The 23,298-nt window shown below is 46.9% G+C and overlaps 7 protein-coding genes across 8 annotated transcripts; 5 read left to right on the top strand and 2 right to left on the bottom strand.

The window, feature by feature from the left end:
* Window positions 1-295: 295 nt before the first annotated feature.
* Window positions 296-2,036, top strand: BDBG_06977 (glucose-6-phosphate isomerase; the record flags this gene model as incomplete). Its single annotated transcript, XM_002622420.2, has 2 exons — window positions 296-795; window positions 875-2,036. 2 exons carry the CDS (start codon window positions 296-298, stop codon window positions 2,034-2,036), a joined length of 1,662 nt encoding a protein of 553 aa, XP_002622466.1.
* A 302-nt stretch (window positions 2,037-2,338) lies between these two features.
* On the top strand, window positions 2,339-4,156 carry BDBG_06976 (uncharacterized protein; the record flags this gene model as incomplete). Its single annotated transcript, XM_002622419.2, has 3 exons — window positions 2,339-2,742; window positions 2,852-2,867; window positions 2,993-4,156. The coding sequence occupies 3 exons, from the start codon at window positions 2,339-2,341 to the stop codon at window positions 4,154-4,156; spliced, it is 1,584 nt and encodes a 527-aa protein (XP_002622465.2).
* Window positions 4,157-6,671: 2,515 nt separating this feature from the next.
* On the bottom strand, window positions 6,672-7,967 carry BDBG_06974 (uncharacterized protein). Its single transcript, XM_002622417.2, has one exon. It carries the CDS (start codon window positions 7,809-7,811, stop codon window positions 7,047-7,049), a length of 765 nt encoding a protein of 254 aa, XP_002622463.1. The 5' UTR covers window positions 7,812-7,967; the 3' UTR covers window positions 6,672-7,046.
* A 2,441-nt stretch (window positions 7,968-10,408) lies between these two features.
* BDBG_06973 (translation initiation factor 4G) lies at window positions 10,409-17,875 on the top strand. The gene is made up of 8 exons (XM_031722868.1): window positions 10,409-10,713; window positions 10,904-11,284; window positions 11,449-11,967; window positions 12,045-12,479; window positions 12,681-15,389; window positions 15,460-15,543; window positions 15,611-15,984; window positions 16,119-17,875. Exons 2-8 carry the CDS (start codon window positions 11,189-11,191, stop codon window positions 16,261-16,263), a joined length of 4,362 nt encoding a protein of 1,453 aa, XP_031579886.1. The 5' UTR covers window positions 10,409-10,713; window positions 10,904-11,188; the 3' UTR covers window positions 16,264-17,875.
* Window positions 17,699-21,348, bottom strand: BDBG_06972. 2 transcript variants are annotated; one of them, XM_031722867.1, is made up of 4 exons: window positions 20,553-21,344; window positions 19,827-20,491; window positions 19,081-19,757; window positions 17,699-19,008 (listed from the first exon to the last, which is right to left on the bottom strand). In XM_031722867.1, the coding sequence occupies exons 1-4, from the start codon at window positions 20,714-20,716 to the stop codon at window positions 18,382-18,384; spliced, it is 2,133 nt and encodes a 710-aa protein (XP_031579885.1). In that variant the 5' UTR covers window positions 20,717-21,344; the 3' UTR covers window positions 17,699-18,381. The 2 variants fall into 2 exon arrangements, with proteins under 2 accessions (XP_031579885.1, XP_002622461.1); XM_002622415.2 differs by having other exon boundaries at window positions 17,699-19,757; window positions 20,553-21,348.
* On the top strand, window positions 20,838-21,260 carry BDBG_06971 (uncharacterized protein; the record flags this gene model as incomplete). Its single annotated transcript, XM_002622414.2, has 1 exon — window positions 20,838-21,260. Exon 1 carries the CDS (start codon window positions 20,946-20,948, stop codon window positions 21,258-21,260), a length of 315 nt encoding a protein of 104 aa, XP_002622460.1. The 5' UTR covers window positions 20,838-20,945.
* A 156-nt stretch (window positions 21,349-21,504) lies between the features above and the next one.
* Window positions 21,505-23,189, top strand: BDBG_06970 (uncharacterized protein). Its single transcript, XM_002622413.2, has 4 exons — window positions 21,505-21,672; window positions 21,796-21,962; window positions 22,033-22,377; window positions 22,451-23,189. Exons 1-4 carry the CDS (start codon window positions 21,624-21,626, stop codon window positions 22,832-22,834), a joined length of 945 nt encoding a protein of 314 aa, XP_002622459.1. The 5' UTR covers window positions 21,505-21,623; the 3' UTR covers window positions 22,835-23,189.
* Window positions 23,190-23,298: the final 109 nt, after the last annotated feature.

Here is a 23,298-nt window from a genome sequence, read left to right as displayed (position 1 = left end):
AAGCCCCACCATGGCATCATTCGCGCAACTATAAGATTCGCGGCTTAACCCCCCCACCTGTCCAATTCTTCGCTCTTTCTCAACACCTCAACCTCAACCATCTCTGTCCACCCAGCGCAGCCAGGAGCAGACCTGCACAATTGAAATACTCTGAGTAGATTATCTTTGCTCACTCTTACGTCCTTAACGCAATTGAATCGCTTTGAAGCGGCTTACCTTCAATCAACGCCCTTGGCCATACCCCGCCAAATAGCAACCTCCCCTTTCCGCTTTACCAGGTTCCATCCAATCAGCAATGGCTAGCTTTTCAGAGGCCAGCAATCTCAATGCGTGGAAAGCTCTGCAGGAGCATTACAATACTACAGGCCGCAATATTTCTCTAAAAGACCTCTTCCAAAAGGATGCCGACCGCTTCCAGAAGTTCTCCTACACCTTCAACAACGCCGCAGACAAGTCCGAAATTCTCTTCGACTACTCCAAAAATCTTATCGCAGATGAGACCTTCAACCTGCTGATAAACCTGGCCAAGGAGGCCGGCGTGGAGGCCCTTCGTGACCAGATGTTCAAGGGCGAGCCCATCAACTTCACTGAGAATCGGGCGGTGTACCACGTTGCTCTACGCAATGTGACGAATGAACCCATGCAGGTCAATGGGAAGAGTGTAGTGGAAGGTGTCAACTCCGTCCTGGACCACATGAAGGAGTTCTCTGAGCAGGTGAGGAGCGGGGAGTGGAAGGGTTATACAGGAAAGAAAATCAACACCATTATCAATATTGGGATTGGAGGGTCGGATCTGTAAGTGTCTTCAATACACAGTTCTCACAGTTGATTGGAAACCACCGCATAATAAGGTGTGATGCTAACGCTCCTACAGTGGCCCTGTCATGGTAACGGAAGCCTTGAAGCCATATGCTGATCGGAATCTGACAATCCATTTCGTCTCAAACATCGATGGCACCCATGCCGCTGAAGCCTTGAGGAACTCTGACCCAGAGACCACTCTCTTCCTAATCGCTTCAAAGACGTTCACCACAGCGGAAACAATCACCAATGCTAATACCGCCAAAGCCTGGTTCCTGAAAACCGCACAAGACACCGCTCATATTGCTAAACATTTCGTCGCGCTCTCCACGAATGAAGCCGAAGTTACGAAATTTGGTATCGATAAGAAGAACATGTTCGGCTTCGAATCATGGGTTGGAGGCCGGTATTCTGTCTGGAGCGCAATTGGGCTGTCCATTGCTCTCTACATTGGCTTCGATAACTTCCACGAGTTCCTCGCAGGCGCTCATGCCATGGATAAACATTTCCGCGAAACACCCCTAGAGAAGAATATCCCCGTTATCGGAGCACTGCTAAGTGTCTGGTACAGCGACTTCTTCGGGTCCCAGACTCATCTCGTTTCCCCATTCGATCAATACCTGCACCGCTTCCCCGCCTACCTTCAACAGCTCTCCATGGAAAGCAATGGCAAAGCCATCACCCGCAGCGGAGACTATGTGAAGTACACCACTGGGCCCATCCTATTCGGCGAACCTGCCACCAACGCCCAGCACAGCTTCTACCAGCTCCTACACCAGGGCACAAAGCTCATTCCCACCGACTTTATCCTCGCAGCACAGTCACATAACCCCGTCGAGGGTGGCAAGCACCAGACCATGCTTGCATCTAACTTCCTCGCCCAAGCTGAAGCCCTGATGGTCGGCAAAACACCCGAAGAAGTCAAGGCGGAAGGCGCCGCGGAGAATCTCGTGCCACACAAGACGTTCCTGGGGAACAGACCAACGACTTCGATCCTCGCGCAGAAGATCACACCCGGCACCCTTGGTGCACTCATCGCTTATTATGAGCATGTCACTTTCACAGAGGGTGCGGTGTGGAACGTCAACTCGTTTGATCAGTGGGGTGTGGAGCTGGGAAAAGTTCTGGCGAAGAAGATTCAGAAGGAGCTGGAGACTCCCGGTGCGGGAGCGGGCCATGATGGTTCCACTAGCGGCTTGATCGCTGCGTATAAGAAGAAGGCTTCGCTTCTGTAGATAAGAGGAGGGACAGGCAAGAAGTGTCACCGTGGGAGCTCATGGAATGTAAACCGGCGTGATATCTGTGACGGATGAGAGTTTATGAAGCGATGACAACGATCACGATGAGGAAAATCCCAAAAGTCCGGGTATATTTTGTGTGTTAAGACAGTAAATAATAAAGCAAGCTTTTATTTCTTCTTTTGTAGTTTTCCTTTTGCCAAACCTAGCGTGGATGGGGGTTCAATGTTTCCTTTTCGTGATAGGTCCATAATTATTGGAGGGCCAAAGGATACATATAACTAACTATATATATATATATGCTTCGCTCCCTTGGAAAGTTCCCCGGTCCCGCCCTGAAAGATTCCAGGATCCAGGTTCCACAAAATCCCCGCGCGCATTTGCAGCCAATCAACGCAATAGTAGCGCTTCCTGGGCGCAGGGACAATTGTTTACACATCTCCATAATTCAGGACCTACAATTCAATTCTACTTCTTCAGTTTCCCACTCGCCGAAAACTCTTATCCGCTCCCGGGCACATGTATCTATAATGTTGTCGCAGCCGCCGGGCATTTCCTCCCTTTGCCGCAAATATATCCTTCCCTTGTTCCTGGTGACCAATGTGGTGCTCGTAAACAGCGGCGGGTTTGCGGCGGCTAAATCGATTCTACCAGGCTATGCCCATGGCCAAAGTGTGCCGGTTAGTTGTCTGAATAGGGATATGTGAGTCTTTTTTCTTTCTTGTTCTTTTCTTTTTATATTAGGTTAAATGTGCACGGGCTGGGTTGGGCCAGATTTGGGGGTATTCGTTTAGACTAATTCGTTATTGTAGAGAGACTGGCGAACATGTATGTCTGAACCTACAAAACACCTCGATCAGATATAACCGGTCATTACTATTCCACTTCCCCGCCGCATGGGGTAAAATAGACATATTTTCGCCCAATAACGTACCGCTAACGCTCTCATCTAGATCACCGACCCGGCCGGAAAACTCCAATACATCCCCTTCCCAACATGCAACGAAACCTCCGCCCCGCTTTCTTTCCGCTACGGCATCTCCGAAACAATAACCTGCACCATCCACTCTCTCTCCGACACCCTCTACCACCTACTTGAATACTACGTCCACTCTGACGTTCCATTAACATGTCGCATACCTACCTTCCCGCTCCTCACCTCCTCTGCTAGTAGTAGCAGCAGCAGCAGCAGCCATGAGAATGACCGCGACGGTGACAGCAGCGGCGAAGAAACACATGACGGCTCTACGACTAATGACATATCCTCATCAGCTTCGCAACCGCCCTTTACACCCCTGACAATCGCGCTGCAGGGGACCCTGCAGCTGTCCCATCTCCATATATGGACAGACATGAATGTGCTCATGCACCAGTCTGCGCGATTATCCACTAACCCTGAGTCCTACTCGAAAAAATGGAAGAAGTCGAAGAAGGAGAAAAAGAAGGGGAAGAAAAGCGATCATAATATGAAGAACAATAACAAGGAGATGAATAAATTGACGCTCCCGCAGGGACAGATTGTGGCCGCATCGGCATACTCGGTGCCGATGGTTATATGCGCTACTGCTGATGACAATTTCAATGACAATGACGGCGACCCCGGCAACAACGAAGCGGCGGCATTGAAGAAACGCAAGAAGGAGAGGGAGATGTTGATGCAGCCCTGGGCAGCGGAGGGGGGCGCGAAGGTCATCCGCGGCGAGCCGCTTGTGTTCACGTTTCGGGTTGGGTGGGTTTCCAGCGGCGATGTGCTTGGGCTAGTTCAGTCGGACAAGGCAAAGTGGAAGTCGAAGAAAGTGTTTGGATATGGGCCCCGTGTTGGGCTGTTTTTCCGGTTGATGACTATTTGCTTTTGGGTCGGGGTTGGGATGGGGTTGGCTGTGGTTGTGGAGAGGGTGAGGCATAGAAGGAGGGTGGTGGGTGTTTATAAGGGGGATGGGATTTTGGGACACAGGCCATTTTTTAGTGGGTTTGGTGCTGGCATCGGCGGGACCGGGGTAATGAGTTTTGGAGGGGATAAGGGTAGGATTAATGGGTATGGACTAGGGTTGAACGGGAATGGGAATGGAGGTGGCTATGGGGGGTATGGAGGGTATTCCGTCGGGAAGAAAGATTGAGTTACATATGTAAGCAATGAATTGTCCTTCTATTTTCTTTTCTTTTCTTCTCTTCTCTTCTCTTCTCTTTCCTTTTCTTTTTGGATATGTTATTTGAGAACATTAGATTTTCAAAATCTATATACTATAGACCTTAGCCATTTTCAGCTTTTGATCTGATGAGTGACAAAATGGAAATATTCAGTATCGAGGTATAGAGGGACTGTACAATATTTGATGTTATACATTTTAATTTTGTAATATTCTTTCTACAAGGGGCAAACACAGCTTGAATTCTATAATCTTATTATGGTTCAACTGAGAGTTACCAGTACATGTACCACCCAGAATTCATTTTAGCGGATACAGTGGCTTAGGCACTGCAAAGATGAACAGAGCAAACCCCTGAGGTTTGTAATATAGACAGAGGTATACATAGAGAGTGGGCAGCCAGCCTGCTAGCTAGCTAGAAATCTCTAATAATCAATATATTAACAAGATTTTTCATTTATTTTATCGCCTATATAATGAATGAGCTAACAGATGAATGCAACTGGCTTTAAAGCCAGTTTTAGTTCTTAGATTGTTACACTGTAACTATTGAGATAGTACTCAGCAGTTCAAGGCGTTGGATCTGAATACCCTATGCATTATAACAAGCTCACATGCAGCAACACTGTATAGAGAAAAGAATACTCATCCAACTATAGAGGGTGGTATTCATGCTAGCCCCTGCAGCAGCACAGAGTCCATATGTCATGAGAGTGTCTTAGCTGCATCACAAACAACGCCAAATGCCTGGGAATATAATTCTCCTATTTCGCTTTTGCGTACATCCCGAGACTGCATTGTAACAAATAAAGAAAACACATACCTAGCGCAGTTGATTACAATCTGGGAATGTAAAAAATTTTAAGACATAATAGCTATAACAGACAGCAATATCAGCATGCTTTCAACCTTTGGTCAACATTCTCTATCATTCAACCAGAGCTTAAGTGCACGTTAAAGTAAGTGCACGTTAAAGAGCAGATATCCAAGACCGACCGGAAATTCAGCTGTTTGCCCCGGGATATTCATCTTCAGCAACTTGTGAGTCTCTGATGTTGACAGATTCTCCTCACTCATGATCATCATCATCGTCATCATCATTGTGGTGGTCGTCAGAGGGCTCAGTGGATCCACTCAATGCCAGGAGACGCTGCAAAACGGAGTGCATATCTAGTAAGTTCACATCTGGTAATGGAAGGGCTTCCAGATCCGCTATTTCGAGGATTATTTCATCACCTAAACTAATCTTGCGTTCAGTTATAAGATTCCAAGCTTTGAGGTGCCAGGCAATTCGGTGAGATTCTCGGGAATAGAAGGGCGATCTGTAATTTTCGTTGTAGCTGATGTTGGACGTATAGGAAGCCAGCAAACCTTCAATTTAAGATATTTACAGCCCTCAGATGCTTTGATGGGTTGCAGAGAGAGTGAAATTCCCTTTTTGCATCCCAGCAGTGCGCGAGTGGGGCAAAACACATCAGGTTATTTACCAGCTAAGTGCCTCTCTAGAAAACTGCTTGGTGTCATGCATTAACACGTTCCTGGGACTAGAAGGCTATTTTCAAAAGCTCGCTCCTTGCTTGTCCTTGCTTGTCCTTGCCGCCCATAGAAAAAGGGATTGATTTGTGGGTCATGTCGACTGGATCAGAGTAGTTTTGTGAGAATGCATCTAGACCCATCCCTCTCGCGACACTGAAACTATTTTTGGCCGAAAATCTAGCATCAGTCAAAAAAGATCATAATTTTTCTTTCGCAATTTCAGATCTGGACTCATTATCTTCCCGTGTTTGCGTCAAACTCAAACCACAAGTTGGGGTGTTCGTGATCAGCGCCGATGATGAGAGCCGTATATCAGATTGACGTCGGGTTAATCGCTTCCTCTGTTGTTGTATACTGTGGTAGTGGGATTAAAGCCGAAGAACGGTGGGAGCATCGAGGAGGAGTATATTGGGGACTCGAGGTGGTAGACATCGATCGATGTCGTTGAGCCCCCTGGAAATGGTGATGTCAGCGGGAGTAATCACAGAAAGCGAGTGTTCCAAAAACACACTACATAGTAGACAATCGCGCTAAGATTGAAGCTCGTGAGGAAGGTAGGATCTGATCATACTACTGGGCTGCGGGCAACTGGTGCGATCGTTTCTTCCAGCGTCTGGATATCAGAAAGCCATAAACATGCCCAGGTAGTCGGGGATACAGCAGCCCATCCCAGTGCGCCTTCCAATGTAATGTACATGTACATGTACATGTATATTACCTCCGAACTCCCGACAGTGCTCATCGTGGAATTCCACCTGTAGCCCAACTTGATCTGCAGCCAGTTTCATCATGCCAGTGCTCGAGGAATTGCTGCAGGTGGATTGGACAGATACATCTGAGACGATGTTGATCGCCCAGAGCTTATTTAATTTAGGCGCGCGCCAATACTTCGTAGTTACACCGTTATTATTCACGGATTATATTTGTATAGAAATTTATTACTGTGAAAAATAATTGTAAAATTCACTTACTACAATTAATCATTATATAACAATTAATAGTGTGTATAAAACAAATCTCAAATAACAGCGATATTTGAATTTAGTCTTTAAAAACAAAATATTTCTTATATACACGATGAAATTACACAAAATAGTTGCAATTGAAGTTCAAATAGTACTAATACATCAGAAAGTATCCTTACACACATCTATCTGAGATCCCTCTAATTCCACCTTATCCTACTCTCCACAAAACCCAATATAAACCCATGAATTCTCAGAAGCAAGAAAGAAGCAAAAACACCACCCATCTCTATCATTCTAGTGGGTCGTGGCCCTCTCTCCCCAGGACATAAAACACCATTCCCCAATCCCAAAACCAATCACCACCCCTGCTTCCTCAACTTCTCACATCTCGCAACCGTATGCTGGAACGACATCTTGAACAGCTTCTGCCACCTCTCCCTCCTCAACTGCTTCTTCAACTGGCCCCTCCTAACATGAAACCGCTGCTTCATCATCATAGTCTTGACCTTATTCCGCCGAACCCTCGTCTCCATCATCTGGAAAGCCGTTGCGACATCAACGCCTGCCTTCGGGTCTACGGCGACGGTGCGGCCCAGCTCAGGGCCCAGACGCATGTTGACGGTGGGTACCCGGAGTTTTTGCGACTGACCCACTGCATCGCGCACCTGTCTGTACATTGCTGCGTCTTGTGGCGTGCGCGGTTGGAAGGGGTTGGTAGCCTGTCGCGGGTGGTTTGAGCGGGGGATGAAATTATTTAGTATGTCGGTGACTTGGGCGAGGCTATCATTATTGCTACTACTACTGCTAGTGGCGCTGCGGGAAGCTGGGCCTCCAGGTGGTCCCCTCGGTATATTGCCTGGCGACCAGGGTTTGACCGGTTGGTTTTGTCCAAGTTGTGGTTGCCTTTGGGATTGTTGCGGCGGCGAATTGGATCCGCCTTCAGGTGCTGGCTGAGAGGGAGTAGTGGATTGTTCGGATGCACTGAGGGGTGCTGAGGTGCTAATTGGTCTTGTAAACGCGGCAATTGAGGTCGAGGAGCGGGAGAGAGGGCATTTCTGGAGAATGGAGCGGCGAGAGGAGGAGAGGAGATTTATGGACCGAGCAATATGGCGGGTCTCCATGGTGGTAAAAATCTGAATTCTATATGCGAAATATGTACATGGATGCCAATTAGAAGATAAGTAGAGAGGTAGTGAGGTTGGCGGCCGATTCTCCCATTGCGAGTCTGAGGTTGAATTTGGCGTGGTTGAGGTTTGAGAAATATTTCGGAATGAAAACCGTCACGTGACACGTGATATTTCCTTGCTTCTTCCGTCCCATTGCACATATTGCGCCGTGAGGAGGAGCAGGGGTTGCAGACTGCTATCTAGCTGGAGCTGGCCCGTCATTATAGGGGCCGGCGATTCATTCCTACGATATATGAATCACTGGAATACGGACACAAATCTCTATATTATCCTTTGTACCCCTCATATAGTCATACTCTCCTATCATAGGCATAACCCCAGGTGCGGGAAGTTGGTCAAACCATCCAACCAAAGCAAGCATACATACATGCGCCGTGGCGGGAATGGAGAATATCAATAATGGACGGGATTTTTCTTTGGGAGCTTCTGTCCCGACGAAAATGCTTCTTCTCAAGGATATGTTTTGTTCACTTTTTGAGCTTGATAACTATATGGCTTTGGTAAAGCTCTTTTACCCGTATTCTTGCTCTCGGAGGTACATTGGCTATCTTCAACACTGACATTTCTTTGATTACTATGTAACTATTTTATCTATCACCTTGCTCTATTGGCTCACTTGTAGCCTTGATACTGATTCCCCATCCAATCTGACTGAGAGGTGTGGGACTATCCGTATTCCGCAATATACATACACTGGCCGTTATCTGAAACATTTTCTCCAACTAGCGGACTCTACCCTCTTGATTCGATTATAATGACGACGCCCGACGTTGAAAGTGGCCATAGATGGAATGAATAGCACAAGTATCAGTACCAACCCAACTCTGGTATGAAAAAGGCCCGGAGATAAGAATGAAAGAATGGCAAACATTCTTTTATGCAATCAGGATATCCGAGATGTGAGGTGATGGCCCCTCCGAAGAAAATTCAACATTTTCACTGAAAAGTACATGTACTGTTATGATGCCAGCTGAAGGCATATAGATAGGGAGGGGGATTATATAGTTATGATGATAACTCTACTCTTCCCCCCCTTGCCTCATCTATCTCCTAACCCTTGCACCAAATGGTTCAACTTCTTGGAAAGTATATACCTGGGAATTCACATGACAATTGCATGAATGTTTCTGATACTCAAATACTCACTATATATATCTGCCGAAAATCAAAATGCAAACTGGGGGATTGAAGAGGTGTGCTTTGCTGAAATGCCAAGTGCTCTGTGTCTTGAATAGGGATGCATTTCTTCACTGAATTGAAGCCAAGAAAGAAATGAAATTGGGGGTATTGTGTCTCAGCCTACAAAGCTGAGAGAGACAAGAGCATGGTGTTCAAGCTGAGATGTGTATTGTGTGGCTGAACAAATGGTTATAAATGCATGTATATAAATATAGTATATACTCCGTATATTAAGAGAACTAAGCGGCGTGACATTTAGCCCATGCATAATAGGAGCTATTGGTGGCTCAAGAATAAGAGAAACAGAGGGTTTGGTTGAGTACTGGGATAATTTAATAAGAAGAAAAGTAAAGATAGAATGCTAAGATCTGGAAATGCTGAAATAACTATATGTACAGTATTGACATCTGCGCTCAATAGAAGATCTGCTTTGCTACCAGGAATGGAGGTTGGTCAGTAAGAAAGATGTATCACTGACTCACTGAGAAGGAACTCAATGTTATCATCAATAAAATTATGGCAAGGCAATAGTTTCTTCAGAACATAATAGTTTCTTCTTCAAAGCCTTGAAGAAAACTTGTGGAAACAAAAAACAAAAAATAAAAAAACCAGAGCAATCTTGAAAAAAAATAGAAATGACGAAGTTGATGTCAAATACATTTAATGACCTAGGAAATGAGAGTTAACTATTAATATAATCAAAAGACACCAACTTTGACGCCGTCTTCCTGTATTTTCCCACTCTTCCCTTCTATCTCATTGTGGGCCGTTGCTCTGCCCTCCATGGACTGCATTGAGAGTAGTAGTTTAAACCGTTTAGAAGATATGCGCATTCGGATATTAAAAACAACAGCAAAATAGACAATACCTCTGGGAGTTCCCGTTTTGACGGGGAGAGCACATATTAGTATTAAAAGTAAGTGAGTTAGTTAATTGCCAATAACCTACTGTGTACTCTGTACTCTTCAAAGAATATCAAAGAACAAAATAAATAATATCGCTGCCTTTTATGTATTATTCTTTCGCCTGTGACAATTAGAAATAAAATACGCTTTTGCCTACGTATCCTGGCGCATTTGTGTTTCGTTGTTCTTGTCGAGGAGGTAATTTATAAGCCGTATTGGTACTGTTATGACGCCATGGATGATGGATGCGGCTTAGGTGCCCACTTTTCGACACTGGGGTACAAACCCAGCCGAGCAACAGCGTAGAAACCACCGCAGAAATGACTGGGTTTGGTGGTCACCTCGCAGAACCGAGCGGCTGTACTGCCCAATACCGCCACTGTACCACCTTGATACCACTGGGTTCCGTCTTGTACTGTACATACCAGACGAGACCACGGGGAAAAAAAAAAAAAAAAAAAAAATCCCAACCTTCTCGTTTCTGGCAACGACCTCAAGTCCCGTCTTCTTCTCTTCTTCTTCCTTCTTCTTCTTCCCTTGCCACCCTCATCCCCCTTATCATCACAACACACATCAACTTTTGATTTACCGGCGGATCCTCTTCATTTTCTGAAGCAGGACGATCGCGGATAGTTCAGTTTCCTCTGTTCCATCCGTCGCTTTTCTGAAAATCCCGTCTCTTCCGCTCTTGCGGTGGTGTGCGGATTCACACCCACTCCTTATTTGAGTGTCTCGTTAATCCACCTCGACAGGTATACTTACCCTTCACTCTCCTATCATTCTCGTATCCCGCATCTCCCTCTGCTGCAAATAACTTCAAAGGATGCCGCAACGGGACTGCGGCTAGCGCTTCTTCGATTAACTTCGTGCGCCGATATTTCTGAACATTATAAACGTTAGATTGAAGAAACACTGACCTTCCGCTCGCTTTGTGTGGGTTAGGTTTTTGCGTGCCAAACCGTATCCCCTCTTGGTTTGACACTTTTCCACGACTAGGCAATATATTATTTTCGCCTTCATCGACTTTGTTTTTCATCGTCTTTGCTCTATCGCGCCGTTTTACGATTTGATTTTATATTTGTCATAGTTTTTCCCCTCGTCTCGAGCCGGATCTGGAATCTGCTGGGCGCACACTTTCCCAGCTTGTTTCTTGAACGTTTCTTGTCCCTAATAACTTTATCTATTTCAACCACTGTTCCGGCGACTCTTTGCGCAGACGATCGTGTAATGACATCGATCTCCCAGACATCAGGCCTCAAACCACAGGGACAGAGTAGTACCAGCAGTTCGGCCTCGCCTCAGGGTCACTCTCCCACTTCTTCGGTGAGTTGAAAAGACGAAGGGGAAAAGCAAAGAAGAAGAAGAAGAAAAATAAGAAGAAAAGGAGAAAGCAAAGCCTTTTACAGCATAGCCCACCACCTCCTTGAGAGCATTATTCCCAGTACTTTGCAAACAAGTTTTTCCATTACTTTGCTAACGCGACAAAGAAATCTCCGCCGCAGACCGTTACTGGCGAAGCGGCCACCTCAACGACTGCCGGAAGTGGGCCTGCTCAAACGCCTCAGCATGGAAAGTCGCCCTCTGTCTCTCTGAACGGAAAACACATGCAGCATCCAGTAGCCCCCGTCGCCGGTGGCTTGACCATCGTCAACGGAAACACCGCGCCAAACACATCCTTACACGACAGGAAAAGTTCTGTCACTATCAACCCTAGTTTAATCCCGAATGGAGGCCCAGCTGGCGCTTCAGGCCGCGCAAATAGTCTGCGATTCGGGTCGTTGGACTCCCAGGGAGCTCCGGTGGACAATCCCGCGCCTCTTCCACACCAACCCCAGTCTACTTTAGGCGCTAATGCATCTATGAACCCTCGCACAACTTCCCCACAGACATCTCCTTCTCCTATTCCTCAACCTATAGCAAGTGGCGGACGACCACCATCTTCCCTACAAGGACAAGGGAATAATTTTAACTTTGGCAGCTTTGGTGGTGACCCCGGTGACGTGAATGTAAGATAGGTTTACTCTATTACACAAGGGTTATGCCAATCATAGAAGAATCTGTACTAACGGCCTCACTTCTGTAGCGACCAAATATGCGACCTGTTCCGATGGGGCCGAATGCCCAATCTACCCACTTTCGACGTGAATCGTCACACTCTGCACATGGTGATATGGGCAATCATGCTATGCCAAGTGCTCCTCCAGGACGCGGCGGCTATGGTCATGGTGGCCGAGGAAGAAGCTATGGACAGCCCCATCAGGCAATAGGATATAACTCGCCCGGCCCTACATATAGATCCACTTCCAGCCAACCTCGGGGCGGGCCCAATATGGGTTACCATGGCCATCACCAGCGATCTCTAGGTCCCTTCCCAAATTCTCCCCGGCAGCCGGCTCGAAGCCCTGCGCTTTCCAACGTGAACCCCGCGACTCCACCGATGTCCCACGTTCCTATGGCAAATACACAAATGCAGGCCCCGCATTATGGCGGATATCCTTCTCATATGGCCCCTCAACCAGTAAAGCAACAATTTTCTTACCCCCCTAAATATCCTAACCGTCGATCTTCTTTACCCCAGAACCAGAATGGCCCCTGTGTTAAACCCCAAAATGCCCAACGCCGCTTTACTCCCCAAGCCCACCTTCATTACCCCCAACCCCCTACACTTTCCCCAGAGAGTGGACATTTTGAACAGTATCTGACGATGATTAAAACCCAGGGATTCGTTGCTCAGGGCTATGATCCTAATTACTATTACCAACATTCGACATATAATATGCAGCAAGGATATCAATACATGCCCCCTTCGTCACCCCGCCCCGCTATGAGTGTACCACACCCAACCCAAGCCCCTTACATTCAGGCCCAATATAGCAACCAGGGCCATCCACCTCCACAAGCCACTCCACTTTCACGTACACCCTCACAGGTTTCCGGCCCGGACCGACCAGGCTCAAGTCTCGGACCGGCCCAGCCCTCCGTCCCAATGACCCAAGGACCTTCTTATAACGCGAGTCGATCCACCAGCAGTCCTGCGCCAAAATCCCAGTTCATCGTACCAACTAAGAGTTCTATTGTTATTAAGGACCCTAACAGTGGTAAAGAGATGAGCTTTGAGAAGCAATCGACGTCTCAACCTCGCACGACTCCTTCCCCCGTCAAACTAGGTGCCAATACTCCAGCTTCTACACCTCCCCGTACCGTCAGCCGTGCCGAACATGAACGGTCGGACTCTAAGTCCATGACAGGAGAGGAGAAAAAGCAGTCTTTCCAGGATGCCATCGCTCAAAAGGTCAGGGCTGAAGCTGAGGCTCGCAGGAGAGAAGAGGCCGAAAAGGCTGAGAAGCAACAAACGGAGAAGGAAGAAGCTGAAGCCAAAGCACGTGAGGAGGCAGAGGGAAAGAAGGCAGCGGAGGAGGTGGAGAAAGCTGCTGCACTAGAGAAGGAAAAGGAACAAGAGCAAAAGGAAGCGGCAGTTAAAGAAGTTAGCAACCCCGAAGCGCCAAAACCTATGGAATCTACACCAGCCGAAGATGAGATTGATTGGGATGCACTAGAAAAGGAACTAGCCGAGAAAGAAGCCGCAGCTGAGAAGGCATATGCTGAAAAGAAGAAGAAGCAGCAGGAAGAGAAAGCTCGCAAAGAGAAGGAAGAGCATGAGGCTTACATCCTCAACCTTAAAAAAGCTGAACAAGAGGCGGAGGCTGCAGAAGAGGCTCGAATCCGCAAACTCAAACAGGGCGAGGAAGAAGTTGCCAAGAAAGAGCAGACAGATTTGTTTGCTCCCCTCAAAACCAAGGGCACCCAATCTCCCACTTCCACAGCAGAAAGCCCCGTCATTCGAACCCCTGCCGAAAGCGGAGCTGCCACGCCCGTATCGGATACCTCGATGGGACCACCCTCCAAACCTGCTAGCAGCGGAAAGCGAGACAAGCCTGCTGCATTGAAGCTGGAAACTACAAAAACGGTTGAACCACCTCAGCCAAGTGCTGCAATGAAATCCCTCCAGACTGCCCGGTTCCTCGATGATCCTAGCAAGATCGCCTACCCTCTCCCCATCGTCTCCCCTAATCCTGCTCTAAATGCAAACGCTCCAACCGACCGTAAATTTAAGTATAACAAAGAATTCTTACTCCAATTTCAGTCTGTTTTCAAAGAGAAGCCATCAATAGATTGGGACAGCCGTGTTCGGGAGACGGTTGGAGATGGTACGGATACTTCTTCGCGCCCCGGATCCGCTCGAACTCCAATCATGGGTGGCGGACGGACAACCTCCCGTCCAGGAATTCAAACTTCTTTCCCTAGCGCTGGCATGGGTAAATTTGTCCCAGTTCCTGGACGGGCACAAACATTACCCCCTGGAGGTATCGGTCGGGATGGTTTCCCGATGCCAGCTGGTGGCCATGGTATGGCAAATCCTTTCGGCCACTTCTCTCGTGGTCCTGGTGGCCTTCCTCTGGGTAGCTCACCTATGAGCCGTAGCAGTTCTTCGACTATGCAGCAGATGCCATCTCCACGTGCTGGCAGCCACAGAGGCCAGCGGTCAGGAAGCAAGCGGGATAAAGGATCAAGGAAGGATGAAGAAAGCCACAAGGCTATGCCTCTCACTGCTAACTTGGACCTAAAACCCTTGGTCCCATCTAAGACTGGCTGGAAGCCGCGTAGCGTGGGACAAAACCTTTCTGGCCCTGCTCTTGGGGATGATGGATACATGCCACCAGATGTTGCCGAACGGAAGATTAAAGCTAACTTGAACAAAATGACACCCGACAACTTTGAGCGTATCTCTGATCAGCTACTCAGCATTGTGGGACAATCTAAGCTCGAATCAAATGGTTTCACACTCCAACTAGTCATCCAGCGTACCGTCGACAAGGCCATGGATGAAGCCCACTGGAGTCCATTGTACGCCCAGTTCTGCCACCGTATGCAGAACTATGTGACCCCTGATATCAAAGATGAAAGTATGCGCGATCGAGACGGCAATGCGGTCGCTGGTAAAACTTTGTTCAAAAAATACCTTCTCAATGGCTGCCAAGATGAATTCAATCGTGGTTGGAAAGTCGACCTCCCAAAGACACCTGAAGGTGTCACCGAGGAGGCTGCCATGATGTCCGACGAATATTACATTGCAGCTGCCGCCAAACGACGTGGTCTCGGCCTGATCAAATTTATTGGTGAACTGTACAAACTCGGCATGTTGACTGAGGGAATCATGCACGGATGTATAGTGAAATTGCTTAACTTTAAGGGTGTCCCCGAAGAAGCCGAAGTGGAGAGCTTGATAAACTTGCTGCGAACGGTCGGATACAGTCTTGACCACACTAAGAGTAAGGAGCACCGTGGCAAAATGGGCAATTACTTCGAAGTGATTCAAGCTTTGACGAGCATGCAAGGCGTTCCTAAACGTCTTCAGTTCATGCTTGAGGTATGTTTTGCAATTCCCGCGAGATTTATTAACCTTCCTGTATGCCGAATCCAATGCTGATAGAATTTAGGACCTTATCGATTTGCGTAATGCTGGGTGGATATCGAAAGACATCGATAAGGGTCCCAAGAAAATTGCTGAGATTCGGGAAGAGGTTAGTAAACATAAGCATGGTATTTCGCTGGATCAAAAGTTTCAGCCGCTAACGTGTCAATTAATAGGCTGCCCGCGAGCATGAAAAGGAACGCATGCGTCAAGAGGCCAACAGAAGTCGGATGCCAATGGGTCGTGGAGATTCGCGGAACTTTTCTGGTGGTTACGGAAGTCAAGCTCCTCCCGACTTTGCGTCAAGCAAGGTTGGCAACGACGACCTCCGCCGACTGAAGGCGCCCAGGAATACAAACCAGCCGGTATCCTTTGGACCCTCCAGCTTGTTTGGTTCCCGGAGTAGCAGCGGCCGCAGAAATCTTGGTCCCGGCGGCAATTTAGTTCGTGGAGGCGCAGACAGCGGGGCAAGTAGTCGAACTGGTACGCCGCCAGGCGGTAAGGATAAAAAGGACGACAAGGAGGCTGCATCCTCTGTAAATGCGTTCAGGTGAGGACTGCAGACCACCCAAACCCCAAGCAACCCAAAAAAGACAGCACAACACCCACCTAGGATTTTTCTTCATACACCACGTATGGACTGGATAGGCTAACTTGTTCCGCGTCTTCGTTTCACCATTTCAGTGCCCTGGCCGCCTTGAATAACGAAGACAACCTGGCCACATCACCCCCATCCAATCCATCGTCCCCTCCCATGGTTAAATCCCAGCCAGCCGTCGAACGGTCAAATCCGCCAGCAAAGGAACGGGAAGGTCGAAGTACATCTTGAATTATTTTTATAAATTAAGGTGTATATTCGAACCCACTCCCCTATTCGTCAACTCTCCATCCCTTCTTCGGGGAAGCCAATTTCTTTCAGTCCATAATAATACCCCGCCGGCTTCTCTCAAACACCTTCAAAAACCAATTTATAGACGATACAACCTTGTAATACTTTGCCGGTTTCACTAAAAAAAAAGGAAAGGAAAGGAAATCCGTTCAGGGCGTGGTATATTATTTATTTTGGGAAAGACATGGAAAACAAAAGCTGAGAATCGGAATAACCGGAACTCCCATGGGATGAAATATAGAGAGAAGGGGTAAAAAAGAGACAGTATGAAAGAGAAAATGAGGAAGAAATCTCGCTTGTTTTGCTTTCTTCTTTTACTTTTTTTTTTATTTCCCAATCTCTTTTTTACCAAAATCGCTATATAAAAGTTCAAAATCATTTGGTGGTGAACAGATTTAGGGGAAATGAAAAAGTCAGGAAAGAAGGCCCATGTTCTCCTTTTCCTTTTTCTATGTTTCTTCTTGGATGCTGGAAAAAGAGAAGGAGAGGAGAAAAGAAAGAATACCCGGAAGGTTGTGTGCTTTATTTTATCTCATTTATAATTTTCCCGATTTTTTCCTGTCTGTTCCGTTACTCTTTTTCTTCTTTTTTTTTTCTTCTTTGCCCCTAAAAGACCATGCTTTCATATTATTCTATTCAAACTTTTTTTTGTTTTTGACTTTTCTTCTTTCTTAATTAATCATGTTGCACTTCTTCTATTCCTTTTCACGTGCTTTTTTGCTGACTGCCTGCTATGCATTTGCACGGTGATTCTTTTGCTTTTGTTGCTTTGTCTCCTTTTCTCGCCCTTCTTCCCTCTTCGTCTTGAATCGACCGATTGACCGATTGAATGATTGATTAAAATACATAACTTCTTTTTATTCATCATGTGTGTGTGTCTATCTGCGTCTGTGCGTGCGTCTTACAAACCTGTCTGTCTCCGCGTCCTACTCATTTCCGTAAATTCCATGACTTTTTTTTTTTTCTTCTCTTTTCCCCGCTTATTCTCTAACGTCCATCTCCGTTTTTCCATGCCATATATGTGTGTTCAAAAATTTTTTTTTTTCTTTATATTTTCTCTCTTCTTTCTTCCATCTCATCCTCCTCTCCTCATTTTTTATCAAGTATTGATTTTCCCACCTCCCTTTTCCTTCTCAATCATGTCTAACTAGCTCAAGTAAACTACTACCACTACCACCACCACCATCACTACTACTACTAGTCAGCTTAAGTTCGGGGTTCATTTTAATTAATTTTATGCTGTTTAGCTGTTTTTCTTTTTCTCTTCTTCTTCGAAAGGTGGTAAGAATGAAGTTGGAACTACATGGGTTAATCCAAATCTACTACACAACACGAAAGGCGACGGTCTCATATACTATGCATACAAAGGCATGAAGTACAGTACATGAAAATTAATTATATTGCGTTATATTGCGTTGTCTAACAAATATCAACTGGTATCACATTTACCTCGCGAGCATGCATACGTACACATATACAGACGGCCAAACAGAGGATAGAGACCCCCAGGCATCATCATCATCATCATAATCATACAGAGCCTGGGTCGTAGCTGTTTAGAATTATGCTCGCCCCCCTGAGTAACATTTCGCTCAGCTGTTCCCCTTGTTGGCTCGCTCGCTTGCCCATTCGGGGAATTAACTACTTTGAAACATCAATGTTAAGTATAGGGAAGGAAGTATATATAAGTAACGAGGACATGAGGCCACGAGGATCTCAGCGGCATTAGAAAGAAGGGGATATCAGTGGCAGAAAATACAGTTTCGTGAAAAGAATTAGTTACTCGATGACACGTCGATATGCGTGCATAGCTAGCGGTGATGGGGGCGAAAAAGAGAAGAAAATGGAAATGGAAAGCGAAAACGCGAGAGAAAAGAAACGAATAGAAGATGTACGGTAGAGGATTTGCCCGTTTCTATTACCTGTGGTGCAGAAAAAGCAGAGCATGATGAGATATATCTTTGCACAAATATCCCTCTGTGGCTCAAAACCTGGAAGATTTCCCAGCCATAGCACCTGTAACCATCGATTTTTAAATATTATCCCATCATCGACTTTTTATGCTAGAGCCTTGATGCCCATTGGACTCGCGGTGCGTTGATCCTCGTTTCTCTTTGCAGTCAAGTTCTGATCACTTGTAAAATCAACAACGCTGGTCCCGGCCGTACTATTGGTTAATGGGTCACTTTGGCCTGAATCACCAGAGCCGGAGCCGGAGCCACTGCTCGATCCATTTTTGCGAGTACAAGAGGACTTGGAACCCCTATCATCGGCAACTTGACTTTCCCTTCTCTCCATGGGTGTAGTGCCGCAATCTGTTGGAGTCTTTGCGCAAGGGATGCAAGATGTTTTGCAGGTGGAGATTATTTTCCTATTTGGAGCATCTTGAGAAACGCTTTGTGGTGGTCGTGTATTTCCACTATAACTAGGAGCTCTAGTTTCCTTTGGGTGAGTAACTGGCATGATCGGGCATTCTGTGGCAAACTGAACTTCACCATGACCATCTGTGTCGTGCCCATCTAGGACTGGGGAATCCGGCCTATTTTCATTGGGAAGTTGTTTGAGGTCGCCATTTCTAATTCGTGAATCAATCGAACCAGACCAGAAGTCTCCTTTAGTAAATGCGGTTTTAAGATCACCGTTGTCTCTGAACGAATTTGATACCGGGTTTGAATTTTCTTCTGACTTCATATGTAGGTTAACGGGAGCATTCGGCACCTCAAAAGGCCTGCCAACCTCTAGATGAATATTTCTTACAGAGTTGGGATTATCAGGGTTTTCCTGTCCCATAGATTCAGTGGATACTTCGGGCCGCAGAGAGTTAGATTTAGAGGGCGTTTCTTCACGTTTGTTCGTGGCAGCCTTATCGCGAATCAAGGGTTCACTGCAATGCCTCGTTTTCGATCCTGAAAGTCCTTGAACAAGTCCAGCCTGCCCAGCGCGGCTTGGGTGCCTTGTCGAAGAAGGCGGGGAGCGACACAGGGTGCTTCCAGAAATATCAGTATTATCGCGTGGATGAGAAATACTAGACAATGAAGAAAGCCAGGAGCTAAGAACCGCGTCACTCTCCGTGGTAGAAGCATAATAATGCGGGCCGGAGGTGCGGTGCATTTCTACTCCAAATTCAGAATCGGTGGCAGTGCTGGGTTGTGAGATTCCGGGGCTGACTTCGCGGAGTGGTTGCATTCGAGTTTCTAGCCACTGCTCACCAAGGTTAAGAAGCGACTCAGGTTTTGCACCGTTAGATAAAATTTTTGATATTTGGCTCTCATTATTCTTTTTGTCATCAAGTGTAGATGAGTGCGAATGCATCTGTTTACTCAACAAAGTTGACATGTTTGCACCATCTCTTGCCTTTACCATGCGAGCTTGCTGGTGGTTAAGCGGCGGGCGCTTCGACGTGATGGGTATTGGTGAGCTGGCCATTTCGGATCCTACAATAAACCCTGTTAGGAGTTAATCTTCATCTTGGGGTTAAAAGATGCGTGCTACTAAAAGCTCACTGTTATTTGAGATATTGGCATATTTTGGGTGTGCCTGGACTGCTGACTGGCCACTGGACATGGAAGACACTGCGTTCCGCAGAATATGAAACGGCTGGAGTGGCCGACTGAATGTTTGGGGTCCAGATCCATAATTTTGAGGGTAGGATGTTTCCTGCTCCGTATGCGCTCCGGCAGTACAGGCTTCCAATTCCAATGGGGACATTAAGCCTGATGACATTGATGGAAGTGACGGCAAAAGATATTGCCGCGGGGCGCCCAAGGCTTCATGGAAACCCGAAAGTTGGGAGTCGTCAATCTTATCAGGCAGGAGCTTGCATGCTACCTCCTGACTCGCGCTTTGGGGCTCCCAAATTGAGCTCAAAGGAGGTTTGGAAGGCGTTTCCGAGCGGGAGAAGCGTTTCATGAGTCGTGACGAGCTAGTAAAGGACACGAAGCTAGATCGGATGCTCCGACGAGAGTTCCGTTGCTGGATACTTGGAGATACTGTTCCGGACTTAGCGGAACCTTGAAAGCGTGATCTTATAGATCGGCCGTAGGTAGTCCAGAATCCCTTGTCCTTACAATCACAGGCAAGAGCGTCTATGTTATGTCTAGGATCGCGAGGGTTGTACAGCGGATAATGGATTCTCTCTTCGCATGTAATAGTTGTTATATTTTGGTCCCTATGAGGCCGACTGGACATCAGAAACAGAGACATCGAGGTGATGTCTAGAGGGAACTTACGGCTCTTTGGACGGAGGCGAGGTAGTAAAGAGACCAGCCAGGCTTCGACGTCGATGGAGGTCTTTCTTTACACGTCGCGACCTCAGTGAGGACTGCGTCTTAGACGCGTCTTCATCAAGTCGGCAATCAGGACTGGAAGTCATTCGCCTCCAAATGGAAGCCATCGAAACTAGCCCCCCTTTTATATAGGGTATTTATATAGGGTAAAACTGGGTGAGCAGGAAAATAGGCCAGCTGAACGGCCACTTGCTCGTGCACTGGCGAATCCGAAGGGATAGAAATAGGGAATAACAAGGATGATATAGCTAGATAGATACCGAAAGCAGTATTCAGGTAGTTGAATACCTACAGGTTCTTATAGTTTTGGGTATTAGGAGAAATAGAACAGTAGGAATGGAGTCAGAGAACTCGTGGAGATTCCTGGATGAAGAGATACAAAGACCAGAGCGAGAACGACGCGAAAGAGATGATGAAGAAGACGAAGAGGAAGACAACGAAGAAGATGAAGCACCGTTGGATGAGGCTCAAAATCCGAGGCCAGAACGACGAGCAGGACATGCTCGATTAGGAAAGAAGAGAAAGTTTCCAGGGGGCTATTGTCTGTGTGCTGGAGCTACCTCGCGACAAGTACAAATTGGTATGCACCAGGAGGTACCTAGGCGTGGCACTACATATCACTCCAAGTTCCTATGGGATGCCAGAGAATAGCAGACAGCCCCTTATATATCTCGGGTTATATATAGTGGCGTTGGTGTATTACTCTCATTCATGGCCTTGTTTGACATATCTGACAATGAGAATCAGAAACGCCTGTTCCTCTAAAATACTTTCGACGCGCTTTGTTGGAACAATCCACTAGCCAAACACGGTTTAGCGCCCGCAGGCTTAGCCGCCATGAAGTTTTACCCCTTTTGGCCACAGCATATCACATCTATCATCCCTACGAACAAGCTAGCAATTCATCTGCTAGAAATACAATCACTAACTAGTCCACTTCTCTCGATCAACCCAACCCTGCCCTAATTTCATAGCAGAAATCCAGTTTCAGAGAAAAACTAATACTCCGCAACCATGGCCGCAGCCAAGGAAGCTGTCTCATTCGACGAGATTATCCAGGCTGGTAAGTTATGGAAAGCTCTTGCCAACACCTGCCCTTTGTCTATTCGTCTTCTTTTGTTTTGGAGTAGAGAATATATTCAAAAACTAACGCCTTTCTTTCTTTCTTTTTTTTGAAAACCTCTAGCCCGCACGCGACGTAAGAAGCAAGCTTTGACGGATAAATTCTTCGAGGCTAAAAGGCGTTCCAGCGCACCAGGTTCGGGGCCAGGGTCAGGTTCAGGCGCAGGCGCGTTGGCCAACAGAGTGTCTGTAGTACCTGGCAGCCTTGCAAGTAGAGTGGGCATTGGAAAGGTACTCCTTTCTTTTTATTAGACGTTAGAACCTAGGCTCGACAACCCCAAGTAGCTAATAAGATACCCAGAGATCAGCTGCGCCGGTAGCGACGAGAAAACCGGCTGTGCCGACTCGTCCCGCCAGAAAGAACCGCAAGTTCTCCGATCTCATTACACAAAACAGCGGCCAAACGACCATCACGGATCGGGGACCAGGATTCAGCAAAGGAAGCGTGTCGGGACCTTGCGTCGTGCTGGGAAGTAACTTTGCGCCCGGCACCACCGCTGCAGATATCGTGTCCGCACTCGAACCAGTAGGAGGTGCAATTCTGGGCTGCAGGATTGTGTCTACGCACCCGGAAGTGACAGCTGAGATGACTTTTGAGGAAGGGAGTGGTGCTGAGAGCGTAGTTGCACGATTCAATAATCAAAAGGTATAGCGCATGTCACTTTACTCCATATCTGGTGTTGGTTTAGCTACTCCAGACAAACTAACACAACTTCAAGGCGGATGGAAGGATCCTCCATGTCCGGATAAAACCAGGACTGCAACCCCCTCCACAAATACCCGCCGAAACGAATACAGGCAGACTACGCCACCATCGGTCACAGCCCACTTTCGATAGCCTCCGCGAACAAGCGGACCGTGAGCGCCGCGAGCAACGACGCGCTGACCCCCAGGTACAAGACGGCCGTTACGGCTTCGATGATCGATCTCAGCAGCAACAGCACGCCGGAGTCGGTCGTGGAAGTAGAGATCAGCGAGGAGGTAGTGGATCAGGGAGGGATCGAAGCATGGGAAATGGCCGTGATACGGGACTCTACAGTGATCAAATGGTTATAGATGAACCGAGCCACGACTCACACTACCATGGGAGACGCGGGAGATAGTAGCTGTTTATGATCAGTTTTTCAATAACTCCTTGTGTTTGGCGATCATGGTATATGCCTGTTTTAACATTACGTCATGGAACTAACGAGACCGGGGCTATGGAGCCGTCATGGAATTTGGAGGATAAAAAGTATATGGGGCGCGAAATTTACGAATAAGTCTATATATTTTTAATTATTTCCCCCCTTTTTTTGGTTTGGTAATGGGCGCATATAGTTACCGGCTTCAGGTTTGATTACTTTAGCATATCAGAAAGGAGAAGGGGCTTGTCAGGTAGATTTTCTATTTTGTAAACTGAAATTTCATTGTATTGTATAATGAATTCATGGGGTTACTATGCGTGAACCTCTTTTGTCCTCTTGGATTTTTATATTTTTATTTTTATTCCTTACATTGGCGGATCCCCTAGTCGTGGATGGGCGAAGAAGGAACATTATAGTTTACAATCCAAATCAATGAAATT

This window comes from Blastomyces gilchristii (assembly GCF_000003855.2).
Source record: "Blastomyces gilchristii SLH14081 genomic scaffold supercont1.17, whole genome shotgun sequence".
Classification (NCBI taxonomy): Eukaryota; Fungi; Ascomycota; class Eurotiomycetes; order Onygenales; family Ajellomycetaceae; genus Blastomyces; species Blastomyces gilchristii.
Note: the sequence above shows the minus strand (reverse complement) of the source record. Positions and strands in the feature narration are given on the sequence as shown.

What these genes read in the sequence shown, in the direction of transcription:
- BDBG_06974 (XM_002622417.2), bottom strand. Translation starts at nt 7,811, where the DNA reads ATGGAGACCCGCCATATTGCTCGGTCCATAAATCTCCTCTCCTCCTCT.
- BDBG_06972 (XM_002622415.2), bottom strand. Translation starts at nt 20,716, where the DNA reads ATGGCTTCCATTTGGAGGCGAATGACTTCCAGTCCTGATTGCCGACTT. An exon ending in TCGCCTCCGTCCAAAGAGCC is followed by an intron (nt 20,492 to 20,552) that starts GTAAGTTCCCTC and finishes TCGGCCTCATAG; the next exon opens with GGACCAAAATATAACAACTA. An exon ending in TGCCAATATCTCAAATAACA is followed by an intron (nt 19,758 to 19,826) that starts GTGAGCTTTTAG and finishes GGTTTATTGTAG; the next exon opens with GATCCGAAATGGCCAGCTCA.
- BDBG_06973 (XM_031722868.1), top strand. Translation starts at nt 11,189, where the DNA reads ATGACATCGATCTCCCAGACATCAGGCCTCAAACCACAGGGACAGAGT. An exon ending in GTGACCCCGGTGACGTGAAT is followed by an intron (nt 11,968 to 12,044) that starts GTAAGATAGGTT and finishes TCACTTCTGTAG; the next exon opens with CGACCAAATATGCGACCTGT. An exon ending in GTCTTCAGTTCATGCTTGAG is followed by an intron (nt 15,390 to 15,459) that starts GTATGTTTTGCA and finishes GATAGAATTTAG; the next exon opens with GACCTTATCGATTTGCGTAA.
- BDBG_06970 (XM_002622413.2), top strand. Translation starts at nt 21,624, where the DNA reads ATGGCCGCAGCCAAGGAAGCTGTCTCATTCGACGAGATTATCCAGGCT. An exon ending in CGACGAGATTATCCAGGCTG is followed by an intron (nt 21,673 to 21,795) that starts GTAAGTTATGGA and finishes GAAAACCTCTAG; the next exon opens with CCCGCACGCGACGTAAGAAG. An exon ending in CACGATTCAATAATCAAAAG is followed by an intron (nt 22,378 to 22,450) that starts GTATAGCGCATG and finishes CACAACTTCAAG; the next exon opens with GCGGATGGAAGGATCCTCCA.